This window comes from Phyllopteryx taeniolatus, chromosome 8, assembly GCF_024500385.1.
Source record: "Phyllopteryx taeniolatus isolate TA_2022b chromosome 8, UOR_Ptae_1.2, whole genome shotgun sequence".
In the NCBI taxonomy this organism is placed as follows: Eukaryota; Metazoa; Chordata; class Actinopteri; order Syngnathiformes; family Syngnathidae; genus Phyllopteryx; species Phyllopteryx taeniolatus.
The window spans coordinates 15116884-15139478 of NC_084509.1; the positions used below are offsets into that span (position 1 = coordinate 15116884).

General features: G+C 41.5%; 2 protein-coding genes across 4 annotated transcripts in view; both read left to right on the forward strand.

Annotated features, from left to right (window-relative positions):
- arhgef12a (Rho guanine nucleotide exchange factor (GEF) 12a) overlaps positions 1-5314 on the forward strand; it is a 76787-nt gene extending 71473 nt beyond the window's left edge. For all 3 annotated transcript variants that reach the window (XM_061781632.1, XM_061781633.1, XM_061781635.1), the window contains 3 exons: positions 727-950; positions 1021-1093; positions 1817-5314. In XM_061781632.1, the coding sequence (XP_061637616.1) occupies positions 727-950; positions 1021-1093; positions 1817-1827 (308 nt within the window). In that variant the 3' untranslated portion in view covers positions 1828-5314. The remainder of the gene's footprint in view (positions 1-726; positions 951-1020; positions 1094-1816) is intronic.
- A 5982-nt stretch (positions 5315-11296) lies between these two features.
- Positions 11297-22595, forward strand: part of grik4 (glutamate receptor, ionotropic, kainate 4) — a 408097-nt gene continuing 396798 nt past the window's right edge. The window contains exons 1-3 of the mRNA XM_061782686.1: positions 11297-11435; positions 13443-13577; positions 13726-13827. The gene's annotated coding sequence lies outside the window, so the exon portion shown is untranslated. The remainder of the gene's footprint in view (positions 11436-13442; positions 13578-13725; positions 13828-22595) is intronic.

A 22595-nucleotide genomic window follows, 5' to 3' on the forward strand; every position in this document is an offset into this window, starting at 1 on the left:
GGTGTATTGGAGTGAAATGACACTCGTGATCACGTTGGATTGGCGCAACGGTGCCCTATGCGGAAGTCGAAAATGGAGCATGCAATAATGGATCAATAAAAGTAGCGAGCGGCATGTCGATCATTGTAACGGAGTAAAAGTATTGATTCTTCTTTACATAAATACTCAAAAGTAAAAAGTATTCTGCATTTAAACTACTAAGTACAATTTATCCAAAATGTTACTTGAGTAAATATAACGGAGTAAATGTAGCATGTTACTACCTACCTCTGCATATTGCCCAGCCCTAGTAGCAACACATGTAGAAAGACAGTATTATAATACTCACAGGTATATATATTCTTTATCCTTTGCAAAAAAAATTACTAATATTACTAAGTTAGTTGTGAATCTTTGTGTGTCTCTGTATTGTATTGACCCCAAGGAGCAACACAGAGTCCATTGAATTGAAGCAAATTTGTGGCAAAAACTGTTTAATTCATTACGCTCTAATTGTTTGTCATTACTGTATGTTTTTAGGAATACAATTCTAAATAGTGCTATTTTTTATATCAAATAAGAAACATTTTCGTTGCTGTTTTTTTGGGGGGTTCCAACGTATTAATTTCCCTTCATTTCAATGGGGAAAATGATTTGAGATTGCAAGTGTTTTATTTTATGAACATTGTCACTGAATAAATTAAACATGTATGTCAAGTGGCTGCTGTATTTTTTATCCTTTCTCAGCAGGATTTTTAGTCCTGGAAGGATACCGCGGCCCAGGGGAGAGCAGCACCGACGACGACTTGTCGCCTGCAGGGAAGCAGCTGAGCGTGTCGCAAGGCTGCGCCGCCGACTCGGGCATCAATCTGAGGTTCTCTTCAGCGTCGCACGCCGGCAGCCTCTCATCTTTTAGCAGACAAATCCTGTCTTACCTGCGAAACCTTCAGACCAGCCTCAACCAACTGAAGGTAACGATTGATCACAATACGATAAAGAATATTTACATTGGCCCATCTCATCATTAATATTTTCTTCCAGGACATTGAAGCCAAGTACAATAATCTACGTCAAAGGCCGGAGAGATCAAGCACACACTCAGATGGAAACAAAGGTAGCTCGACTGATGCTAGGAATTATTTTAGTATCTTGTGTTTTGCAACAAATCAACATGAACACATTCACAAGCTGTCAAATTCATGCCACAGACAACAGATGGTGCTATAAACCTAGAACATTGAGGACAATTTAACCAATCAGATGCCTGTGGAAAAGGCACAAAAACAACACTGAGCAATTGAGTGAAAAGAGAATAATTTTAAATCTAGTTTAGGCTAACGAAAGTTAACAAATGCATCAGCTCATTTTAAGGCATAACAGTATACAATGGGGTGTTTGGAATCATGTTTCTTTTAGTGCACATTTCTGAACATCCATCCATCCATATATTTTCTTCTATCACTGTTATTTTAATTTGTACTTGAATTTTATTATTATTTTAACGTTTGTGAGGATGTGGCCTGTATCACTTATGTTTGTCTCATTATTTCCCTATTTTAATTTAATTAATTAATTTATTTATTTATTTAATGCATATTTGTCTTTTTCTCTATGTATACATTTTTAATACAATTATGAAACACTTTATTAATGAATTAAAAATAAAGAAAACATAAATGGATTATAGAAAGAAAAAGGCTAAATTAACTCTGCATGGTGCTGGTTTATACTTTTAATATTTTCAATTTTACATTTATTTTCTCAATTTTTCATTGTTCTTGTGAGGACATATCCTGAGTCATCCAGCATTTGTCTATTTTCCTCCTCACCTCTCCAGATAAGAGATAGTGGCCTGCACCTTCTGTCTCGGGGGGGTCCCAAAGAAGTGTAGTTCCGCTACCGGCTTTGTGTGCGCGTGTGTCCTGGACATGGTGGACCTTCTATAAGCTTTTCCTCTCACTGCTGACTCAACAATGCCCACACCCCTTTCCTCCTTGTTGCCACCGAGAGCAAGAGACTTGAAAGGGGCGGAGTCGCCTCCTCATCAGCACAAGGCAATCACCGATATTTCCACCTAACACCTCCCTGCAAGAAAGAGAACTGATACCAAAATGTACAAAGAAATGTGGGTTTATATACAGTATATATATATATATACATAAAAGGCTATGTATATATATATTTAGATATATGAAACACAAAGCAAGAAAAGGAAAAAATTAAGATAATGTATTAAGATTTTTTTTTTATCCCAAGATGTATTTATTTTCTATTTGTTGGGTTCTTTTCTTTTTTTTTTAAGAAAAAGTGTTTCTTGCATTGCGTGCATGCTGTTGCTACTTTGGCTGCCTCTTATTTCTTTCTTCTTCAGTCACTCAGGCTTGATGTGTTAGCAAGGCTCACCCTGCTTGCAGTTGAATCCCACTGAAAGAGGCTCATGTATAGACCCCACTACCCCCCATCTCTGTGTTGTCTTCAAAATGGAGGAATTCACACAACTTCTACATGTGGTGTTGAACTAGAATGAAGAGTCGCCGGGGCTCTGATCTGGTCTTGTTGTATTCTTCCTCTTCACCCCCTTATGGATAGCGATGCACGATAACTATCAAATGCCGAATCAAATGGACATAACAAGAGCCATATCATTCAGCGGCAGGTTGGTTGGGAGCGGCTGCTGTTTGCATTGACATGGGACAGTCATGGATGTTTTCACCAAAATTCTACGCCGACAACACCAAAATTAGTCAATATCCGCAGTAAATTAGCATATGGTCGCCAGCATTTGCTGAAATTACGAACGTCCAGTGACTGAGTAACTGCAACGCTTGCGTCCTTCGGAGGGCAACGCTCTGCAAGACCCAGCAGCCTACGAAGCAGTGGACTCGCAGAGCAGTACAAGCTGACAGAAGACCAAGCGTTTGGCCGCATGCAGAAGCACCGTTGTCGCGGTTGGCTAACAGCTAAGGTAAACGCTAACCCCTGCAGAACACATCTACACATATTCCTTTGCAATGTTCGCTCACTGGATAATAATTAGATCTACAGATGGACGTTCTACGGGGCCAGCGCAAGTCAATATCCACAAATCACACACGTCTGCCAGCTTGCTCAGGAGCAAAACCCCATCCCAGGCATTCTTCGCTCACCCACAAAGTCAAATGTTTTAAAATAAATAGTAACATGAATGACCAACCGTTCTTGTTCTAAATAAAAAATGAATATTTGAACCTGTGCTTTATTCAAGTTTAAGAAAAAAAAGGCCATTATCATTCCTATACTATTGTTGTGCTGCCCTCACGACACGTAACTCTGAAGCTAGACAGCCAGCGAACTAATAAAAGAAAAGCTCTGTACACAAGGCATTCTTTTCTTGCTTTCATGGAGGTCTCATGTTGAAACCAATATCGTAAATAAAATGCTCTTCTCGGATTTGAACGCAGGTTCTCAGAACTGAGGCAAATGTGCTAAGTCGCCCACCGTGCTGCCTAATATTTAACAATTCCAGTCCCCTCCAAAAGTATTGGAAAAGCAAGGTCAATTCCTTTGTTTTTGTTGTAGACTGAACACATTTGGGTTTCACATCAAAAGACGAATATGAGACCAGCAGAATCTTTTATTTCATGGTATTTACATCTAGATGTGTTAAACAACTCAGGACAGAGCACCTTTTGCTTGAACCCACCCACTTTTCAAGTGAGCAAATGTATTGGAACGTGATTGGGGTTTTTATTTGCTCAAGTGTTGCCTTTTACAACCCCAATTCCAATGAAGTTGGGACGTGTTAAACGAAAATAAAAACAATACAATGATTTGCAAATCATGTTTGACCTATATTTAATTGAATGCACTACAAAGACATATTTAATGTTCAAACTGATAAAACTATTGTTTTTAGCAAATAATCGTTAACTTAGAATTTTATGGCTGCAACACGTTCCAAAAAAGCTGGGACAGGGTCATGTTTACCACTGTGTTACATCACCTTTTCTTTTAACAACATTCAATAAACGTTTGGGAACTGAGGACACTAATTGTTGAAGCTTTGTAGGTTGAATTCTTTCCCATTCTTTCTTGATGTACAGTTTCAGCTGTTCAACAGTCCGGGGTCTGCGTTGTCGCATTTTACGCTTCATAATGCGCCACACATTTTCAATGGGAGACAGGTCTGGACTGCAGGCAGGCCAGTCTAGTAACCGCACTCTTTTACTACGAAGCCACGCTGTTGTAACAAATGCTTAATGTGGTTTGGCATTGTCTTGCTGAAATAAGCAGGGGCGTCCATGAAAAAGACATAGCTTGGATGGCAGCATATGTTTCTCCAAAACCTGTATGTACCTTTCAGCATTAATGGTGCCTTCACAGATGTGTAAGTTACCCATGCCATTGGCACTAACACAGCCCCATACCATCACAGATGCTGGCTTTTGAACTTTGCGTCCAGAACTGTCCGGATGGTTCTTTTCCTCCACAGTTGCTGGCTTTTGAACTTTGCGTCCAGAACTGTCCGGATGGTTCTTTTCCTCCACAGATGCTGGCTTTTGAACTTTGCGTCCAGAACCGTCCGGATGGTTCTTTTCCTCTGGCCCAAAGGACACGACGTACACAATTTCCAAAAACAATTTGAAATGTGGACTCGTCGGACCACAGAACACTTTTCCACTTTGCCCCAGTCCATCTGAGATGAGCTCGGGCCCAGAGAAGCCGGCGGCGTTTCTGGGTGTTGTTGATAAATAGGTTTTGCTTCAAATAGTAGAGTTTCAAGTTGCACTTACAGATGTAGCGCCGAACTTTATTTACTGATATTGGTTTTCTGAAGTGTTCCTGAGCCAATGTGGTGATATCCTTTACACATTGATGTCAGTTTTTGATTCAGTGCCGCCTGAGGGATTGAAGGTCACGGCATTCAATGTTGGTTTTCGGCCTTGCCGCTTACATGCAGTGATTTCTCCAGATTCTCTGAACTTTTTGATGATGTTATGGACCGTAGATGATGAAATCCCTAAATTTCTTGCAATTGTACGTTGAGGAACATTGTCCTTAAACTGTTCTACTATTTTCTCACACACTTGTTCACAAAGCGGTGAACCTCGCCCCATCTTTTGAATGACTTGTGAATGACTGAGCAATTCCGGGAAGCTCCTTTTATACCCAATCATGGCACCCACCTGTTCCCAATTAGCCTGTTCACCTGTGGTATGTTCCAAACAGGTGTTTGATGAGCATTCCTCAACTTTTGCCCCCTGTCCCAGCTTTTTTGGAACGTGTTGCAGCCATAAAATTCTAAGTTAATGATTATTTGCTAAAAACAATAAAGTTTATCGATTTGCACATTAAATATCTTGTCTTTGTTGTGTATTCAATTAAATATAGGTTGAACATGATTTGCAAATCATTGTATTCTGTTTTTATTTATGTTTAACACAACGTCCCAACTTCATTGGAATTGGGGTTGTAGATTGATTGCTTAAACATTAGATTACATTGGCATTGCCAATACAACAATATGGAATGTCCTGAACAAGAAACAAACTACTGGTGTACTGAGCAGCAGACATCGAACAATTCTGCTAAGTGTATCAACAGCAGTTGATGGCAGAAACATTGTGAGAGCTGTGAAGAAACACCCAAAGACAACAGTCAGTGACATCACTGCCAACCTCCACAGGGCAGGAGGGATCATATCAGAATCCACTGTTCGAAGAAAACTACGAGAGAAGACATGTACAGGCCATACCACAAGATTCAAACCACTCATCAGCAAAAAGAATCAGGCCAGATTGGATTTTGCATAGAAGTACAGGGATGAGCAACAAAGGTTTTGGAAAAGAGTTTTATGGACTGATGAGAGATTAACCCCTACCAAAGTATGGTAATGGCCAAAGTAGGGAGAGAAAAAAAAGATCTGTTTATGATCCAAAACACACAAACTCATCTGTGAAGCCTGGTGGAGGTAATGTCATGGCTTGGGCTTGCATGGCTGCTTCTGGAACGGCCTCACTAGTTTTTATTGTTGATGTAACTCATGGTGGTAGCAGCTGAATGAATTCAGAAGTTTACAAAATCATTTTGTCTGGCAATTTACAGAAAAATGCATGCAAACTAATCGGGAGAAGCTTCATCATGCAACAAGACAATAACTCAAAACACACTACCAACACAACAAAGGACTTCATCAGGGGGAAAAAGTGGAAGGTCTTAGACTGGCCAAGTCAATCACCGGACCTTAACCCAATAGAGCATGCATTTTACCTCCAGAGGGGAGACTGAAGGGAGAAACCCCCAGAAACAAGAACTGAAAGAGACTGCAGTAAAGCACTGGAAAAGCATTTCAAATGAAGAATACCACAGTCTGGTAAAGTCAATGGGTCGCAGGCTTGATGCAGTTATTGCCAGTAAGGGTCACTTTAAGTTATTTTAATAATGTTGGTTCCAATAGTTCTGCTCACTTGGAAAGTGGGTGGCTTCAAACGAAAGGTGATCCGTCCTGAGTTGGTTAACGCATCTAGATGTAAATACCACAAAATAAAAGCTGGAATTCTGAACTTTTGTCTCACATTCATCTTTTTTTAATGGTGTCTGGTGTTCTTCTAATACAATATATAACTAGCTATTAAGTGTTCTGTACTTTTTATAGTGTCTGAAGATATGAGGTAGTTATGGAATTTATCTCCCTCTTGGGGCCGCCATTGGTTTATTGGGCCATGCCAGCGGACGTCTGTGATGTCACGGGTGTAATGAATTAAGGTTCAGTGTATTGCCCAAGGACACTTCGACATGCAGACAGTCGTGGCCGGGATTTGAACCAGTGATCCCCCCGTATTTATTGTCTATTCCACATAGAGCAGAGAGAGAGCGGCATAGCTGCGGTGTTAACTGAGTACAAAACAAGTCTTTGGAGTCTGGAACATGCTATTTTTTGATACAGTAACATTTTTTTGTCAAGCTGTTTGCCTTTGGCAACAGAAAGCACACTAATTCCTTGTGGCTCAAGAAAGCGACTCGCCTATGATGAGTACTTTACGTAAACAATGTCACCATGACCAAGCACACTGGCGTGGTAAATTTGGATAAAATGTGAAACTTTCAAACATTTTCAAGCTTTTTTAATATTAATTTTCAGTAACTTTGTACTGTACTGGGCATTTTAGGCCACGAAAAATCCTACAAAACTAATTTTGTACTGTACAGTAATATGGGTGCGTATGGCCTAAAAAAAAACGTGCTTCAATTTAATGGACAATCGGCTATATCAGACGACCCCCCCCCCCCCCCCCCCGCCACTATTAGTCCGTTCTATCGAGGTTCCACTGTATTTCATAAAACACCTCTGCCTCAGTTATAAGGTGTTGTTTTTGAACCTCTGCTGTGGCCTTACTGTGTGCAGTTTGCATGTGTGGGTACTCTCGCTTCCTACCACATTCCAAAAATATGCTATGGGTTAGGTTCATTGAAGACTTAATCGTCCATAGGTGTCAGTGTGAATGGGCCCTGCAATTGACTGGCGACCAATCCAGTGAGTAAGGACAAGCGCTGTAGAAAATGAATGGATTGAGTGAAATGGATTTAGAAGTTGCCAACAGGTGGCACATTTTCTACCACCCTGCAATCTGCAACCTTATCAATATTTTAAGAAGGTTTTGATTTCCCGGGTATAGTGTCTTGACAATAAAATGAGATGAGAACATGCAAAATCCACACAGGTAAGGCCAGATTTGAACCCGGGTCCTCAGAACTGTGAGGCAGATGAGCTAACCAGTTGTCCACCGTGCCACTCTGTTGTGAAACGATTTCACAGAAATGCTATCCCTTGTTATTCCTTGAAAAGCTAGCCGAGATGGTGTTTTTGTGCTGAGGCCAAAGTCCTGTCTGATATGCTTTGGCGCTATCTAGTGACATCTTTGCGCCAAAGAAGTCTTTAAGTGGTTAAGGAGCTTCATTTGATCAAAAGTACTCTTTTGCTGCCATCTTGTGGCATGTATTAAGGGAAAAATAAATCCTTTTGGGCATGCAACAATTGTGGTTGATATGAGAATGTCAGAGTAACTTGCCAATAACACAATAATATCACAATGCAGGGATTATGTAATAATATACACATTGAAAACGAAGGCGTATGCATTTCAAGCCAGAGTTACAGTTTCAAACAGTAATGTTTGAAATTAGGGGTTTCAATCAGAGGTAGGGTTTCAAGACAAGGTTAGGGTTTGAAGCCGATGTTATTGTCTCAAATTAAACTAGGCTTTCAAAATGAGGATTTCAAGCCAGAGTTGCAGTTTCAAACAGAAGTTATGTTTAGAAATTAAGGCTTCAAGTCAGGGTAAGGGTTTTAAAATTTCAAGGTTTGAAGAGAACTATTGTGGTTGTAATTTGGAGTAAAACTACAATAATTATAAATGAAACAATGTAAATCGTATACCAGAAATACAAATACAGTGGTGCCATAAAATACAAGTTGAATTTATTCCATGGCCAAGCTTGTATCTTAAAACATATCTCAACTCAGCTTTCCCCATTGAAATGATTAGAAATGCCATTAATCCCTTCTAACCTCCTTTTTTTTCAACATGGTTCTTCATAGGAGAATTTGCTCTCAACATCATTGTACTGTATCTAGCGGTGGGAGTCCAAAAGCACCCTCGTGTCTCTGACAAAAATTCGACCAAGCAACAGCTCGAAAAACTCATAAGTCAAGGCACCTCTATCTCTAGGCACCACTGTAATTTAAACTATACATACATATTACTGTAACACAATTGAATGAAGTCTATAAAAAGATGTAGAAAGATTAGTTTAATTCTTGGTCATACAGTGGTGCCTTGACATACGAGTGACCCGCCTTACAGGTTTTTGTGATACGCACCGTCAGGACAATGGATTTGCTTTGACTTGCAAGCAAAGACTTGAAATATGAGCGCTGAATGGTGGCAAACAGTGAAATATTGATCTAAAAGAGACTTGAAGGTGTTTAATGCCCCTCCCAGTTTAAGTTTACTGTCAAACCAAACATAAAACAAACAGAGTCAAACGTTGTGTACTTAAGACAACCAAACAATTTTGCCTTAAGAATGGCCCGCTTAAATATAATAGAAAACTCAATGGACACAATAATGGTTAGCATCATAGTCACCGTTTTAGAACCCTTGAAGCAACGGATATTTTAAAACAAACAGTGGACCAACACGTGTAGACAGATAATATAACAATACTCACAGGCATATGTTCTTTATCTTTTACAAAAATAACTAATTCTACAACATCTTACTGAGTTACTTATAGTCGTAGAAGAAATACTATTCTTTATCTGTGTCTGCATGACTGTCTTGTACTGCCTCCTTAAATCCTTTCAGGAGCAGTTTTTGAAATCCTACCAACCACTAAATGTTCAGAATACTGTACATCGTAAACCTTTGTTCAATCCTTGCATCAGGACTTTAATAAGAAGGCAAATGGACCCACACGGGAAAAGGGGAAAAAGACTGCCCACCCCTGCTGTGGAAGCTAATTGGATACATACATGCGCACAAATTGGGTGTGTTCATCTTCTGGTGTAGTGGAATGACATTGCCATGGTGATTAATTCTGAGATAAGGATGCTTGACTAAATGACTTACCTGTGACGGGGAAGCAAAGCTTTTACTTCAGCTTTTGCAATCATTCTATATGTGACCATAATGATGACTGTGGATATGTGTATACTATATGAATAATACTGTACATGTTCCCATTAACACATGCACACACAGTTGAATAAGTTATGCATTTCCCATCAATATGTTAATTTCGTCCACAAGTGTCTATTTCCACTCTCATATTTATTGACTTGTTTACCAGTGTGCGCAATCCATGCAGTATCACTCATATAGAAGTGAATCACATTGCTGCTCTTTGCAGTATTGTTTTTGACATTAGGCGATTTAATTGTGTGTGCCTTCTTTCCTATATTTTGAATGTGTTTTATTTCGCTGGTGCAATGCGTAGTCTTGGGGGTTACGGCAGTTCATTTAACTGCACGTGTCATAAATATTCATGGATAGATAGGTAGATCTAAAACATCTTCACACTCCTGTTGAAATGGCAGGTTTTTATGTAAAAAAAAAACGAGACTAAGATAAATCTTTTCAAAAAAATTTCCACCATTAATGTGACCTATAACCTTGTTCAACTTAATTTAAAACACTTTTCAATAGTTAGAAGTAAACAAACAATTGAGATAGCATGGTTGCACAAGTGTGGGGTGTGGCTTTGTTCTTGGTCTGTTTTATGTCACAAAAACTATTTGAACCAGGGAGTGTAGACTTTTTATCTATCAATCTGTGTATATGGATTGATCGATCGTTTAGTCGCTTTTCGGTTTGGTTGGCTAACATTCCTTGCCCCCCGGTCCGATGATTTATCCATGTGTGATTTATTATTATTATTTTTTTTATTTGTTGGGTCACCTCAAGGCACATGTGTAAGTGCATAGACCACGTAGACTGGACGTGTTGAAGGAAGCGATTCCCGTGAATGTCGCCCAAATCAACAGAGCAGTGCAGCAGAGAGTGGAAGCAATTTTCCATCAACGCCTTCAGAAATGCAGCAATGAAAACGGACACCACATGATGAATGCTGTTTTCCACAAGTGATTTTGTCAAATACAAACGCATTGATGTCAATAAAATTTGTTTGCAGCTACCATTTATAGTTTTGGGAATTTTTCAAAAACGTCTGTCCTTTCTGCGCCACGCTGTATAGATATAATATATATATATATATAATATAGATACATGTGGGCCTCATACATTTATCTGGAGACTCTTTTTCATCTTACTATCTTAACTTAAAAGTAACAATTTCTGAGTGAAATGAAAACATTTTCAACTCCCACAATTTTATTTTATTTTATTTTTTGCATTGTGGCCACATCTGACATTTGCAGAGGTGGGTAGTAACACGTGACATTTACTCCGTTACATTTACTCAAGTAACATTTTCCATAAACTGTACTTGTCAGAGTACTTTTTTACTTTTACTTGAGTATTTATGTGACGAAGGATCGATACTTTTACTCCGTTACAATGATCGACATGCCGTTTGCTACTTTTATTTATTCATTCTTGCTTGTGCTTGCTATTTTTAGACTCCATATTCGATTTCTGCGTAGGGTCCCCGTTGCGCCAATCAAACGTGAACACTAATGTCATTTGACTCCAATTTACCACTCAGACGACACTTGGCAGTCACATGACCGCGACGTAGCCTTCTTGAGCCAATCAAAATAACTCATTTTTCACCAATCAGACGACACAAGGCAGTCAGATGACCGTGCACGTCGCCTTCGCGAGCCAATCAAAATGACTCATTTAGTTTTCACAGACGCCCAAAAAACACAACAGCTTTTATCATGCGGTTCTTCAATTGTGACTTCCCAAACTTGGATATTTCCACACACTTCTAATTTGAGAAAACACCTTGTGGTAAGTTGCAGATGTTTCTATTGTTGTTTTGGCAGTGGATATGGCAACATTAGCACTATCCCTATGGTGTCGCACACGCACACACAATTGCTAAGTCTGGTCAGCAAACAGCTTCTTCATGAAGTCATTGAAGCGAATAAAGCAAATGTTTCTGTAGGGCCCAATGTATGTGTTGTTGGTTTTTGGGCAGTTAAAAATTGAAATGATGGCAGGTGTGTGTCGAGTCCATTATATAATTATTTTTAAATTTGATTTGATGTTCATGCTCTGATTTAAAAATAAATAAAAAATCAGGCGTTACTCACAAGTTACTCAATATTTGAGTAGTTTTTTCATTGAGTACTTTCTCACTCTTACTCAAGTAAATATTTAGATGACTACTTTTTATTTTTACTTGTGTCATATTATTCCAGAGTAACAGTTCTCTTACTTGAGAACAATATTTGGCTACTCTTCCCACCTCTGGACATTGGAAACAAAACAAATCGCATAAAAAGCTCTTTAAAATTCAGTGAGTTGTGATTTTTTTTTGGGGGGTCTCAAGAGAAATGAATGAAATGGAGGAGCGGGACCATAGCAGGAGTCTGGGTTCAAGATGGCGGCCACTCTGCAGGTCGCTCCAATTCGCTCTATAAGTCCAGGCTCTATCTAGTGTTCTATAGTATAGCTATGGCAAATACCGTATATATATATTAAAGAAAATGACAAAAATAGTAACGCACGTTGACTTGCTTAGTAACTTTTATCTGATCACTGGCCTGGAAATAATAACCCGTTAGAAGAAGAAGAATCATCTTTTATTGTCATGAACATGCATGCATGCACACGAAATTTGTTCTCTGCATTTAACCCATCACAGTGAACACATACACATGTTAGTGGAACACACTGGAGGGCAGGGGGCAGCTGAAGCGCAGCTGAAGCGCCCGGGGAGCATTTCGGGTTATCAGTGTCTTGCTCAAGGACACCACAGCCGTGAGTCCAGGGGATGTTGGCGGATGGTCCAGTCGGGGTTTTGAACCTAGGTCCCCCACGGTGGCAGGCGATGATCTTAACCATTGGGCCACGGCTGCCCAATGATAACGTTACCCAAAAAAGTGGTCGTATATAACAGTAATGCGTTACTGGCATCACTGGTCACCAGCATGCCACACTCAATCAAGCGTACGATAAGCTTACTTGTAACCAATAAACCACAATTTGAACCTCTTACCAAAGCGGGAACCTGTGATCCAATGGCATTGATTTTCGCGCCTTCACTCCAACATGCGGCGGATGAAAATATCAGACGGACTGGATTGGAAATCAATTGGCTCCTTGCAGTCAGATGAATCCAAATAAAGTCCCTGGAGTAATCGGTGTCCAGGGTCTAACAAAGAGCCATGCTAAGCGACGAGGAGATGAGTTAAGCCCCGAAGTGACTGAAGCATAAAGCCATGTATGGTAAACATTCTGAGGGATAAGTACGGACATCTTCTAAATAATCAGATCGGCTAGTAAAAGAAAAGATCCCTGCGGCTTGGTATTAACCCTGTCTAATTACCACGCAGCACTTTGTTGGACGAGCTGGCTAAAACGCTTCAGGCGCTCCAGCTGGCACCACGTTCAGCTTGCCTCTTAACTTTGCAGCCTCTGCAGAGATATTTGACCCGGGAGCAGACCTGGGGGTAGCGGAACACACCTACTCGGCAGGAATCGATGTTCTGCTGCCAGGACCGCTCACCGCTGCTAACAGGGAATACACCTGTGTCGCTGTCCCGCTCGGATTGTCACATGTTGTAAACAAGATGACAAAAATATATAAAATCCTCACCACAACCCAAATCCCTCTTTCTCTACATCTTTTCAGCCTTAAAAAAATGAATCAAGTTGTTCGTTCAAAGCAAAGATCACTAACTCCCGAATCCAACCCCAACACTATTAATAAACCCCAAGCCCAAAGCCCAAATTGTCATGTATGTCAATCATATGGTTGTGGTAATGCTCAAAATGAAGTGGTTTTCCCAGGAGAAGAGGGTGAGGAGAATCTTGGCGCTGCGTGTCCACTGTGCCCCCCGCAACGGCCATGCCGTTGCTTCTGGAGACGCAAAGGCTATGGAAGCAAACCCAGACAGAAAACCAAGAGTGGAGCCCCTGCAGATGGTTAGTCAAACATCGTGACACCTTCCGGCAACTCCTGCAGCTGCTCTGACACCGACCGTATCGGCCTTTGCACGCCACTGGACTGTTGTAAATAAAAGGAATACTATCTATCCATCCATCCATTTTCTGAGCCGGTTCTCCTCACTAGGGTCGTGGGCCTGCTGGAGCCTATCCCAGCTATCATCGGGCAGGAGGCGGGGTACACCCAGAACTGGTTGCCAGCCAATGGCTAGTCAAGAACAAAACTGTGGTAAGACTTAATTAAATTTTCATTTATTTTGATTGTTTTGTTCTTATTTATTTAGTTCAGGGGTGGACCGTGGTTCAGGCATTAGAGCAAAACTGATTTTATTTTGTAATAACAAAGATGGTTAGGATAACTATATCAGAGTAAAAGTATACATTTTATTAAATGTAGTGGCATAAAAGTGAAAGTTGCCAGGGCTATAAAAAAAAAGTAAAGTACAGATGCATGAAAATTCTACTGAAGTACAGTCACAAATTATTTGTACTTCTTTGCATTACAAGACAGCTTTAAAATAAACATATTTTAGTAACAGGCTGTCCTCTAACCCCAGGAAAATTATATCATATCATATAAATAAATCATGAATGTGAAATCCGTTGGGTCACAAATGTCCAGTAATAAATGCATCAGCTTTTTGGCGGACTTCCTCCAAAATACAAAATGATTTCTCTCTCCCTGTCTCTGTCCTGTAGTAGGGTTATTGAAAATGACCCTTTTGTCTGAAGTGTACACCGTATTATTTAATGGTGATTATTCTTTGAACGCATGTACAGAATGAACAAGCTTCTGCAGCGCTCTTAATATCCCATCCATAATTATAACATGCTGTCCTCTAACGAGTTGCTGATGCCCAACTGCTGCTTTGCTTTATGTTTAAAGCATGAGCATGAATTGTACATGAGCTTTGAAACTGAACAGGTTTGTTTTACATTGACAGTGTTTGTAAACCGTGAATTTCAAGGAGGGACGAGCGGGAAAGAGGTTTTGTGGTCATGGGTGAATCTCCTCAAGGAACCGGAATCTAATTTCCACTGACAAATTAATTCAGGAAGGGGATCCTTAAAAATGTCTGTCAGTCACCCTGTAGAGAACGCCACAATCTAATCTCACCTTTTTTTCATATCCGGCCTGTTTTGAGTTTCCATTCCATATACACATCGGCATAAGAGAAGACTGTGAACACATCGTGTCCATGTGATGAAAAGCACATCCCCTGAAAATATGATATTCAATATTGAGCGAAGGAGGCCATCAGATAAGGCAGTAATGCATGCCTCTGTGGAACATGTTGGACTGATCTAGAAGGGACCAAGCCCGGGTCAGGTGATTTAATCTATCTGACAAGCTCCTGCAGAGTGCTGATCAATAAAGCTCCAATGTTAATGTCAGTGGCAAAGCGCAAAAGAAGATAAGAGTGAGAAAAGGAAAAACAACAAAGCCTGAGCAGAATGGGAAACGACTCTTTGTTTCGTCGGGTCGGCTCCCTGCTCTCTCTCTCGACAGGACGGATGCGTGAAACGACTCATTCGGATTGTCGGAAAGGGCTTCCCGCTGCACGATTTCGCTCATCTGACAAGCACCCTGCCGTCTTGTGAAAATGCGATGGGGGCTGATCATTTGCAGTAAAGCGTGGAGGTGAGCCGTCTCAATGTATAGTAGGTTCACTCTTGAGTTATGCAGAGAACCTGAGTCCAGTCAAAGGGCATGATAAACCTGCTGAACAGATTCACAAGGGCAGACAGTCGAGGAGAACCTACTGGCGGTAATATCTTGTATTGCTGTACCTCTGCACAGCGGCGTATTCTGGCATATGCGACTTGTGCGGCTGCACAGAGCGCCGTTACTGTGGGAGCGGGGTGTGACCGTACCTCACCTCTCACCAAATGTCAGATTATCCTCACTCGGGTCGCCGGCGTGCTGGAGCCCGTCCCAGCTATCTTTGGGCGAAAGGCGGGGTACACCCTGAACTGGTCGCCAGCCAATCGCAGGGCACATAGAAACAAACAACCACTCGCACTCACATTTGCAAACATCTTCTTCTTTTCCTTTCGGCTTGTCCCGTTAGGGGTCGCCACAGCGCGTCATCCTTTTCCATGAGAGCCTATCTCCTGCATCCTCCTCTCGAACACCAACTGCCATCATGTCTTCCCTCACGACATCCATCAACCTTCTCTTTGGTCTTCCTCTAGCTCTCTTGCCTGGCAGCTCCATCCTCATCATCCTTCTACCAATATACTCACTCTCTCTCCTCTGGACGTGTCCAAACCATTGAAGTCTGCTCTCTCTAACTTTGTCTCCAAAACATCGAACCTTGGCTGTCCCTCTGATGAGCTCATTTCTAATTTTATCCAACCTGGTCACTCCGAGAGCGAACCTCAACATCTTCATTTCCGCCACCTCCAGCTCTGCTTCCTGTTTTCTCTTGAGTGCCACTGTCTCTAATCCATACATCATGGCTGGCCTCACCACTGTTTTATAAACTTTGCCCTTCATCCTAGCAGAGACTCTTCTGTCACATAACACACCTGACACCTTCCTCCACCCGTTCCAACCTGCTTGGACCCGTTTCTTCACTTCCTGACCACACTCACCATTGCTCTGGACGGTTGACCCCAAGTATTTAAAGTCCTCTACCCTTGCCATCTCTTCTCCCTGTAGCCTCATTCTTCCCCCACCACCCCTCTCATTCATGCACATATATTCTGTTTTACTTCGGCTAATCTTCATTCCTCTTCTTTCCAGTGCATGCCTCCATCTTTCTAACTGTTCCTCCAGCTGCTCCCTGCTTTCACTGCAGATCACAATGTCATCTGCAAACATCATGGTCCACGGGGATTCCAGTCTAACCTCATCTGTCAGCCTATCCATCACCACTGCAAAAAGGAAGGGGCTCAGGGCTGATCCCTGATGCAGTCCCACGTCCACCTTAAATTCTTCTGTCACACCGACAGCACACCTAACCGCTGTTCTGCTGCCCTCGTACATGTCCTGTATTATTCTAACATACTTCTCTGCCACTCCAGACTTCCGCATGCAGTACCACAGTTCCTCTCTGTGTACTCTGTCATAGGCTTTCTCTAGATCTACAAAGACACAATGTAGCTCCTTCTGACCTTCTCTGTACTTTTCCATCAACATCCTCAAGGCAAATAATGCATCTGTGGTACTCTTTCTAGGCATGAAACCATACTGTTGCTCGCAAATACTCACTTCTGTCCTGAGTCTAGCCTCCACTACTCTTTCCCATAACTTCATTGTGTGGCTCATCAACTTTATTCCTCTATAGTTGCCACAGCTCTGCACATCACCTTTGTTCTTAAAAATGGGCACCAGTACACTTTTCCTCCATTCCTCAGGCATCTTCTCACGCACTAGAATTCTATTGAACAAGCTGGTCAAAAACTCCACAGCCACCTCTCCTAGATGCTTCCATACCTCCACAGGAATGTCATCAGGACCAACTGCCTTTCCATTTTTCATTCTCTTTAATGCCTTTCTAACTTCCCCCTTACTAATCATTGCCACTTCCTGGTCCACCACACTTGCCTCTTCTACTCTCCCTTCTCTATCATTTTCCTCATTCATCAACTCCTCGAAGTATTCTTTCCATCTACCTAGCACACTGCTGGCACCAGTCAACATATTTCCATCTCTATCCTTAATCACCCTAACCTGCTGCACATCCTTCCCATCTCTATCCCTCTGTCTGGCCAGCCTGTATAGATCCTTTTCTCCTTCTTTAGTGTCCAACCTGCCATACATGTCATCATATGCCTCTTGTTTTGCCTTTGCCACCTCTACCTTTGCCCTGTGTCGCATCTCAATGTATTCCTTTCGCCTCTCCTCGGTCCTCTCAGTGTCCCACTTCTTCTTAGCTAACCGTTTTCCTTGTATGATTTCCTGTACTGTGAGGTTCCACCACCAAGTCTCCTTCTCTCCTTTCCTGCCAGAAGATACACCAAGTACTCTCCTGCCTGCTTCTCTGATCACCTTGGCTGCAGTGGTCCAGTCTTCTGGAAGCTCTTCCCGTCCACCGAGAGCCTGTATCACCTCTTCCCGAAAAGCTGCACAACACTCGTCCTGTCTCAGCTTCCACCACATGGTTCTCTTCTCTGCCTTTGTCTTCCTAATTTTCCTCCCCACCACCAGAGTCATCTTACACACCACCATCCTATGCTGTCTAGCCACACTCTCCCCTACCACTACCTTACAGTTGGTAACCTCCTTCAGATTACATCGTCTGCACAAGATGTAATCCACCTGTGTGCTTCTACCTCCGCTCTTGTAGGTCACCCTATGTTCGTGCCTCTTCTGGAAAAAAGTGTTCACTACAGCCATTTGCATCCTTGTTGCAAAGTCTACCACCATCTGTCCTTTCCTGGATACCGTACTTACCCATCACTTCTTCATCACCCTTATTACCTTCACCAACATGTCCATTACAATCTGCACCAATTACGACTCTCTCTCTGTCTGGGATGCTCAGAACTACATCATCTAGCTCCTTCCAGAATTTCTCTTTCACCTCTAGGTCACATCCTACCTGTGGGGCATAGCCACTAATCACATTACACATAACACCCTCAATTTCAAATTTCAGCCTCATCACTCGATCTGATACTCTTTTCACCTCCAAGACATTCTTAGCCAACTCTTCTTTTAAAATAACCCCGACTCCATTTCTCTTCCCATCTACACCATGGTAAAATAATTTAAACCCTCCCCCTAAACTTCTAGCCTTACTGCCTTTCCACCTGGTCTCCTGGACACACAATATATCAACCTTTCTCCTAATCATCATGTCAACCAACTCCCGAGATTTTCCTGTCATAGTCCCAACATTCAAAGTCCCCACATTCAGTTCTAGGCTCTGTGTTTTCCTCTTCCCTTTCTGCCGAAGAACCCGCTTTCCACCTCTTCTTCTTCTTTGACTTCGACTTCACATTTGCAAACATGATCTGACAAAAATGAAGAAGAGGCATAGCAACAACCGGGAAAGATAAGAACATGGAAAAGGACACACAAGAGGAGCGAATGATGAAATTGTTGGGACTATATTTTATAGAAAAATACCAAACTAAAACAAACAAAAAAAAAGAGTTTGGAGGAGACGTTAAAAAAGCACTCCTGGACTTCCCACCACTCCACGAACTGGTCCTCCATTTCTGAGGTCCACCGGATTTTGTGTTTCAGGTAGGTAGTTTTTTTTTTTTTTTTTTTTTTTTCAAATCCACGCTCACTTCCTTGTTCCTCAGTTAGGTCACTTCTTGAATGGCTATATTCTGTTTTATGTTACAATTCACTGAGTCATGAGTCAGGAGTTCTCCGGAACCTGTTTAATATTTATATATAGTTTTGGATCCTATTATTGGGACAAATTCACTCTGAACACACCTCCGAGCGATAATCACAGAAACATAAAATCATCTGACGTTTGTCGCCCTTGGTCGGGAAGGGGCAAAATCTGGACAAAAGCAGCCCCATTGTGTTTGTGTTTGTACCAGGCCTAATAAGGACAAGTGCTGTAGCAAATGGATTGATGGAGGGAATAGAATAATGGTGCCGATTTTGAAAACATGAGACTTATTTGGAAAATGTAATTTTAATGCAAACAAATGGCACAAAGAACACTATCATATGAACAGCCCTTTAGTTCTAAAGAATAAATATAAAGAAGCCTTTTTAAGTCCCTCAGTGTTGATGGAGGTCATGCACTCAAAGTTGCTAAGACGAAGTGTAAAGACTGCAGACAACTCTAAAGGGAGGGAGGGGCTCTTTTGTAATTGGTGCTATGTAACCCTCTAATCAAGTCTGAGGTGGTGAGTGGCACACGGACCACAATAGTGGAGGGGAGAAATACACTTTGAGTGAGCGATCATTCAAATGTTCCTCTGCAGGCACATGACTCATTTTCAATTCCGAATGGCATTGGAGATTGCCTCAGGAAAGCCCAGTGCGTTCCACAAATAGAAGGTCAGGTGGCCATCTTCAATCGCATTTATACCGCACGTTGTTGTTTGATCTTGTTTGTGAGCGTGGACTTGAGCACTCTTGAGACTCTTCTTGAGAACATCGATTGGTGTTCTGCTCTCTCGTGTTATCGCTTGGACGCTTGTGTGCCATTTCTACAGCCAGATGTACTCTTCCTGTTGGCCTATGTATACCATGTCAGCAAACAAAATACTGTACATTTGCTCAGACGCACCTCGCACATGTCTAAAGACTAGCGATGGGCATGATAAAAGATTCATTTGATGTTTACGATTTGGTCTTTTTTTTTTTTTTTTTTTTTTTTTTTTTTTTTAGAAATTGTTGATTAATCTCGTCTTGAAGCTAAAGGAAGTAGGATAAACAACACTCTAAGGTTAATGATACGCTCGTTCATACACATGGAAGTGCAAAAGCAACTGTGACTATTGCCCGCCATACACAGCCCATGAGAGCTTTTGATCCTGCCTGCCATGCAACTCTAAAAATAAGGAACTGTTGTAAAAATCCCCCAAATATTGAAATCTAAAGCACACATAACACAAAATAACAATAAATTCTTCAGTGGTTGCATCAGATTTATTTCATATGAAAGTGATAAATGGGCCCTGTTGAGGAAAAAGCTATTCATTGATCATACTGGACTCTATTTTCGTGACCGGTGTAATTCTGTGCGGAGGCGGGGGAGGTTTTCACTGCTGTGGGAGTGAACACAGCCAATCTCAATCAGGTCCAATCAAAGCGGTTCCTCTCATTCCTTTTAAATGTGGCACAATGACAGTCTCGCATGGAGACAAGAAGACGATGCGTAAGCAAATCACAGCCATCCGCACGTGAGTGGGGCATTGTCACTGCTCTTGGCCGGTGTGGCAACGCACAATATGAGCGGGTACCCTTATTAAATACAGAGTGAGCAGGGGCCTCATGTACAAAGACTTGCGTGGATTTCCTCCTAAAACATGGCGTACGCTCAAATCCAGAAAACGTCGTACGCACAAAAATATTCCGACGTATGAAACTGCGTACTCATGAACCCAAGCACATTTTCCTTCGTACATTCCAATCAATGAGCAATGGAAATGAGCGCACATGTCGGAGTAGCCGACTCCTCCCTGTCCACGCCCACATTTGAATATGCAAATCATATTTAAATGAACCCTGCACCTGAGATGCCGATCTCTGCATGATCAGGAAAAAAAGGAAAATGAGCAAGGTAATGAAGAAAAATAATTTTTCTGAATGTGAAGTTACTCAATGAAGTGGAGGTGCGCACGAAAATCCTCTTTGGGACGCTGTCCTCCGGTGTTAACAACACGCGAAAGAGGAGCGAATGGGACAGCGCGTGTGCGGCTGTCAATGCTGTGGAGACAGAATAGCGCTGAACTAAAAAAGAAGTGGTGAGACATTAAGGTGGATGTGAAGCGGATGACAGCTGCCCACCGCCAAAGTGTTGCCAAAAAAGGCGGAAGAACCGGTGCAGAGTGCCTCACTCCGTTCGAGGAGAGAATCGCTGCGATCGTGGGTGACGGTGCTCTCTCAGGCTGACTATGATCACCCCACAAGGTTAATACCATGTATTTTTTATAACTCATAACAAATGTGTTCATACAGTAACCTACACTCAGCTCTGTGAGATAAAGGTTTGTGTGTAAATGTTGTATGTGTGGTCTTAGTAATAAATATTTCGAATTCAAATAGAAGCACATCAGCATATCAACGAGGATATGTAAAAACTTTGACTCCTTTTTTATGACTCAATTTTTTATTTGAATACACAGGAGAGGACACGCACAGTGACAAAAAAAAATCTTGTATTTTTTTTTTTAAGGAGAAGATGGGTAAATTATGTCAATTTAAACACATTTTAATCATGTGCAACTGATTTACATGTTCAAATGAAGTAAATTCAGAGGACTCTTTTTATCAGTGCATGTGCTGGAGTCACAAAGCGATTGTGAGGGCAATAGGCGGCATAAATGATCGCCTTGATCAATTAATAGGTGTCCACAAATATCAGTGGTTCATTAAATACACTGGTTAACAAATGAATTCTCAGTCCTTGCCTCAATTGCATTGTTGAAATCAAATGTTGCCGGGCATGAATTGTTCATCAGTGCTAATTAATCATGTGTCTCTGGTGTGCAGATTTATGAGAACAGTTTCCCAGCATCGCTAAGTGTCGCCAAAGCAGCAAAAGCAGCAGAAACGTGCGTACGCCAGCCATGCAGTTGGCGTGAGGCACCGCACATTTCCACGGTCATGTCACTCTTGATACATCTGAACTTTGAAAAAGAACGGACGCCACGTTTTTGTGCGTACCCACCTTTTGTACATGAGGCTCCAGGCAACTTAACTACTGTATGTCCGCGGACTTCGTGTATCTATCCTCAGCCCCGATCGTTTGTGTGCCGACCCGTGGGATGTTTAAAAAAACATAATGATGATGATAATGCTGATAATAATAATGCCTGTTTTGATAACTTGGCACAATGGGAAAAAGAAGACAACAGCAACCTCTGCACACAAAGTAGTTCCTTTTATATTAACTTGCAAAGTATTTGTACTGAAATTAAAAATAGATAAATAAAATCACTGTACAGACTATTAAAACAATGTGTTACTACAGCTTTGCTAAAACTTTTAACTGAGACAAAATTCATTGTGATGGTGCGTATCCTTTTGGTGTGCACGCGTTGGCCACCAAGGGGCTGTATAATACAGACATACCGATATACATGGAGACGGCCACAACTAAGCTCACTCAGTAAGCTGCAGTAATTATTATTTTTTTTTGGACGAGAAAGTTTTGCTGTCAGTATTTTTATGGGGTCTGTCTACATGTCTTGCTGCACAGTTTGTGCTCTTCATATATGTTGCTTAAAGGGTTATAACACTGCCACATAGATGCTATACGTTAGCCTGTCTTGTTAGCATTAAGCTAGGCGGACTTTCCTAAGCAAAGCTGTGCAGTTGTTTTAAATGCACAATGCAGTATTCTCTTT